This window comes from Cyphomyrmex costatus, unplaced genomic scaffold, assembly GCF_001594065.2.
Source record: "Cyphomyrmex costatus isolate MS0001 unplaced genomic scaffold, Ccosl1.0 scaffold193, whole genome shotgun sequence".
In the NCBI taxonomy this organism is placed as follows: Eukaryota; Metazoa; Arthropoda; class Insecta; order Hymenoptera; family Formicidae; genus Cyphomyrmex; species Cyphomyrmex costatus.
Genome location: NW_017275965.1, coordinates 3,252,877 through 3,258,478, shown reverse-complemented (window position 1 = coordinate 3,258,478; position 5,602 = coordinate 3,252,877). Strand labels below are relative to the sequence as shown.

Here is a 5,602-nt window from a genome sequence, read left to right as displayed (position 1 = left end):
AGCGATATAAACGCACATACCAGTGGCGGATTTACTAAATATCGAGGCTCAAAGGCGAAAAATCAGCGAATGTGAAACATCATTCTTAATTTTAATCATTGAATGTGAAGTAATTGGATATAATACTATAGCATTTAATTTGTAGTTGTTATTATAAATAATGGACACATAACGCTCGTGTTTAAAGCAATCCTATGCATCACAGAGTAAAACTGGAAAAAATGCTGTTTTATATACACATATATATATATATATGAGATTTCTATTTTCATATAATTTTTTTCCCCGATAAAATATTTCTCTTCCTTTTTAGCAATTTGTCCATTTTTTCTGAATGCATGTACATGCGTGTGCGTCGGTGAAGAACAGAGAAATACGCGTGTGTTGCGACGAGTCTCTCTCGTTAGGGGTGTGAGTGTTTCAGGCGGGATTGTGGATCGAACCGGCCACACAGCGCTACGCCGGGTGTTACGCTCGAGCTGAAACAATGCAGAAGCACGAGGGTCCGAGCGATCAACCCCCTTGTGCGGCTCATGAAACGGCACTAATGCCTTTCGCGCGAATTTACGCGCTAATTCGCCAAGCGTTCATCTTCGGCCTTGGCTTAAGGATTGAGTATCGTTTCTAAGTCCGCTTATGTTGCATCGCGGTGATATTATCGTGAGGAATTTCTAACTTTCGGAAAAAAATTGTTCCCTCTCCTTTTTTTTATAAGAGCTGCCAAATATATAAGAATGTGCGACCCACTCCGATGCTGCAAATGTTTTATTGACCAATCAGAAGAAAGAATTTTATCGAGAATTGACCATTCGAAGAATGCTTCAAAGCATTTACAGCGTAAAGTGGATCGCGCCTTAAAATATAACGAAGAGAGGAGATTCACATACCTAAGTTATTTCTGTATTCCTCGCGAGTGTTTTATAACATGATTTATTAAATGTAAAAGTATAATTAATAATGCAACATTGAGACATAAAATATTGTTTATCATGCATTTATAAACAATGGTCAAGATATATATGTATATATGCAATGCCGTCGTAGAAATACGTATTTATATCCTACGAGCAGGTACTACATTTACCGCGAAAATGTAAGGACTGATTTTCGGCTGTTTTAAGAAATTGCCGATCGTTCATGAATACTGAAGTGAATACATGAAACGCGATACATCTATCGGTACGTCATTCGCTAACAATGCTCTACGAAGCGCAACGGCATTTGTTGTTGCAAAAATGAAATAATTCATGATCGTCGGTGATTATGACAATCTTGACAGTAGGATAATGAGATATATCTTGAAATTAATAAATTTGTGTAAAGAATACATAAAGTTTTTAGGCGACATGCAACTTTTCGTACATACACATGACTGCGAGTTATAGGGTGCGTTCCGTTTCACGCATGATGCGCATAATATATCGTTTATCTTTGTTGCCTACCAAATATTATAAATAAACAATGACAATTGATGCATTACGAAACGCACCTCTAAACTTGCAGTCTTTTTTGTTCAATCTGTAGTTAAATGTTCAATCTGTTACAGATTTAGTGTCATATCGTGTATAAAAAATTAATATTATTCGATCGTTCGATGAAGTCACACGATACTTTACGCTCGGACAGTAAGTTTTGTAAGACGCCGATATTCTTATATGCGAAATCGTCATTCCGGAGTATAATTAAATACGCATGCACTATAAAGTTGAAAAGAGAAAAAGTGACATCGCAAGATGCGGTACATTAATTTTAGCAGAAAGAGTTAATTTCGTACCGCGCATATCATAAAAGATTATAAAACCACGTGTATAGTGTCTAAAATTTAGACATTACAGAGACATTAAATGTCTCTCGATTATTTTTGTTCTGATACAAAACTTATTAGCTCATAATATTACCTCATCTTACGATACCATAGGTAGGAGAACTAATAACTACTGCAGCCCGTATCCGGCAAGGGAACGTATACCATTTACATATAATTTAGATCTTAAATATCTCTTCCTAGATTAATTCACCAATAATAAATTAAATTAATAATTTACGTGAATATTGCAATTATTTCAATATTCATGTCGCGTTTCGGGTATCAAATTTTAAATATTAGATTTATATTTCCATACGTTCCTCGATTTACGGTACGTCTCCATCCGGCTGCCGCTTATCCGGTCTATCACAGTTCAGTTATCCATGACGTTGTACGCAGGACTTTGTTGTCGTTAATCGTTTCGTTACGGTTAAGTCGATATCAAAAGATGGACGACGGCTCGCAAAACTCGCATTCGTGGCAACGTTTCTGTAAGATAAAATTTCATTCATCAGAGCTATGACTACAAATTTTAATTTAGAGAATTAAAAATTTCAATTTAAACTTTATTAATTTATATATAAATTATACATTATATATCTTATGTTGCACATATTTTAAAAAATTAATTATATTGGATATTTTAATTTCAGCCTGAGTTATAAAATGTTGTCGCGTGATTTTTTATTACAAAATGTCGTTGAATGTATACCGTTAGATAATCCTTGGTAAGCGGCTGCTCACGCAATCGATGATACACTAAACGATTAGTTATAAAATCTTGAATATTGTGTCGGGACAATGTTCGATCTTTCATTTGCCAGTCGAGCGACGGTCTGATGTTCGCTCCCAAATTCAATATATCGCGGCCTCCGTATACTACGCGAACAGTCTGAAAGAAACATTCATTTTTATCTACTAGATGCATATTTATGTTTAATTGTTAAGATTATAAGCAAAATGCTGTGTTTATAAAATTATCTCTTTATTAAAAGACTTTCTATATTGACGATAATTCTATAAAAAAAAGGTTATAAATGTTACTTTTTTTACTAAATATAATTTTTAAGAAAATAATTTCTTCGACATTTCTCTCTTTTACTGTCCTTTTGGCCGGTATTCATAGTCAGTTCTTATATTCAAGATCGTCTTAAGTTCAGTCTTGAAGAGTTACGAATCAATCAGAGGGCCGCTTTAGCATCTTAAGACATTACTTAAGGCAGTGAAATAAGAACCGACTATGAATACCGGTCCTTATCTCTCATGCTTTTCTTTTCATACTTTTCCTCCATACTTTCTCTTTTTCTTTCTATGTAACATTCCTACAATTCCTTTTTATGTCGAGTTCCGAATTATTGGTGCCAACAAACGCTCGTAATGTTTACCTTCTCCTGGTTCTTGTTCTGACATGGCACTCTAGTGGGTGTCTCTGATCTTGATGAAATCGGCGTTAATTCGATTGGCGTCGATTCGGCGGACGTTGCGAGACTGCTGATGCCACTGGATTCGCTTCCGGTACTTGGAGAAGTTCGCCCAGAATCGGACGAATTCCTCAAATTCTGTTCGCGCTCAATATTAAGAAGCTTCATGCTCAGTGCGGAAAAATGCTCCGGGTCTAGGCCGAATAAGGGTAGTGCTAACGTCAACGCCATGTTTGCTTAGCGTTATCCTCGGTGTATCTCTTCTTAGTGAAGAGACGATCGACTGTAGATATATATAATTATGTAATATTTACAGGAATAAAATTAATCGTCATAGTTAAAGCGACCTCTGATTATCGATGATAATCTGACATATTGTTTGCTCATGTCAGCATTTTGTATGTATCCCGTTTGAATTGTTCAAAATAGAGAGGAAAAACGGACATTTGTAATTATATTGAAATTGAGGAATTATCAGCCAGTGCACTTTGTAGATTTACAAGATTTTTTCTAATCGCGTGATAACAAACACTTGCGCGGCGTTTTTTTTTGTCAGAGATAATATTGACAAAATATATTGACAAAAGAATGTAATCTTAGAATACACATTGTATATCCACTTGTAAATTATATGAAAAAAATTGTTTCGTTCGAAAAGCATTGTTACATTTTTTTAATTTTCTTCAAAATACGCGCATTCTATTAAATCAAGTGTGTTTTATTAGCTTTTGTAACAAGATTTCACTTTCATGTCGATATATTACCTGAATAAAAGTAATAGAACCACTTTAATCTTGCGAACCGTTACGACGTCAACCGACAACTGAAAGCGTCCTGCTTGTACATCCTGCCACTATAATGTGATGATAAACACGACCTTCTAATGTTTCGAATCGCAAGTGACTAATCCAATTACATATCATATTTTATTAGTATTTAACGTTATAGATATTAAAAAGATGAAAAATCAATAGCAGATAATTTTTTTTATATAAAAGAAAGATTTTAAATAAATCAATGAGATATGTGAATAAATTTTGCGGTTTTTGTTTTATATAATTAATCCTACAAACTTTATCATTTGTATATTTAAAATTTACATGAAAAATTAAAAGGTTAGAAAAATGAATTAAATTAGAAAATATCAATAGGCATTGTCTCATTCGGTTTTTTAAATTAGAAAATATGAATAGAGAGTGAATTCAAGATTTTTTGATACAAAACCGCGAAAAGAATCAACTCAGATGGTTCAAGCTTACCTTTGCCTACCTCTTGAAATTGTAGATCTCCTATGGCTTGTGATCTGCGTGATGTATTATTCCATCATAAGTTGCGAAATCTCTTTTACCGACGAGGATGGTAAGGTCGTTTTCTATCGGTACCAACAGTTTGCTATATGGGCCTATGGTACATGCGATTCCTCTCGTTAGCAAGGATGCTGGATTTTGATTAACCGAAGTCTGCTTTGCCGACTGCAATCATTTTTTCATACTAACTTTTCCCACATATAATAATTATTACTAAATAATATTTACGAAATTATTTTACCCACTTACAATTATAACAACTTGTAATAGTAATGATTTCGGTATCAAATATTGTAGTAACTGACACTTCTTACCATACGGCATAACACCGGTAAATAATATATACATAGGGTAACTGTGAGTCTCCTTGATTGTTAATCTCTTGTTTCGTAGATTTATTTACTCGAGATTCCGCTAGGATATTATTGTAATGAACGTCTATTATTAAAATTATTAATTTTTATTATAATTTTATGATTCTAATGCATAGTTTGTATATAAATATTCTTTGATATTATTTTTTATTTGATATTTGATACAAGTTAGACTATAAAGATACGTTTTATTTAATATGTTTTCGTATATTAGTCTGAGCTTTCTCGCAAGTGTACGATTGAACATTATTCTCTTTATAAGACATATAAGAATATGCTTAAATCAGGTGGTCTGACGCTACTCAGGGATCGTCGATGAATGACAGGATCGTCCATATATATATATATATATATCCGTCTGAAATTGACGGTGAGATTTTCGTTCTTAGTCTTTCAGCTATACCTTGTACGCATAGACTCCAGTGGATGCTCATCAAAAGTTATGAAGGATGTACGCCAGGATATCGTCGGGAAAGTTTAGTCAACACTGTTGTAAATATGTATTGCAGATATTTGCCTGCTCCTTTCTCTTTCGTGGAACTTCCATGCAATGGTCTTATCTGTGGTGATAGAAGAGAAGAAAGTACTCCTACTACAAAGGGAAATATTTGATTTGTGCGGTGAGGTTTCCAAAAAATATCCACACACTTCACAAATTTATTATAAAGAAAAAAAGGGGGGATATATGTAAGG

The 5,602-nt window shown here is 33.9% G+C and overlaps 1 protein-coding gene across 1 annotated transcript; it reads right to left on the bottom strand.

Annotated features, from left to right (window-relative positions):
* Positions 1 to 2,082: 2,082 nt before the first annotated feature.
* On the bottom strand, positions 2,083 to 4,046 carry LOC108772937 (uncharacterized). The gene is made up of 4 exons (XM_018538609.1): positions 3,993 to 4,046; positions 3,193 to 3,511; positions 2,520 to 2,699; positions 2,083 to 2,296 (listed from the first exon to the last, which is right to left on the bottom strand). The coding sequence occupies exons 2-4, from the start codon at positions 3,457 to 3,459 to the stop codon at positions 2,249 to 2,251; spliced, it is 495 nt and encodes a 164-aa protein (XP_018394111.1). The 5' UTR covers positions 3,460 to 3,511; positions 3,993 to 4,046; the 3' UTR covers positions 2,083 to 2,248.
* Between the last annotated feature and the right edge of the window lie 1,556 nt (positions 4,047 to 5,602).

Coding starts and splice junctions, on each gene's coding strand:
- LOC108772937 (XM_018538609.1), bottom strand. CDS start 3,459: ATGGCGTTGACGTTAGCACTACCCTTATTCGGCCTAGACCCGGAGCAT. Junction 2,700..3,192: donor AGAACAAGAACCAGGAGAAG/GTAAACATTACG, acceptor TGTTTCTTTCAG/ACTGTTCGCGTAGTATACGG. Junction 2,297..2,519: donor TTACCAAGGATTATCTAACG/GTATACATTCAA, acceptor TTTATCTTACAG/AAACGTTGCCACGAATGCGA.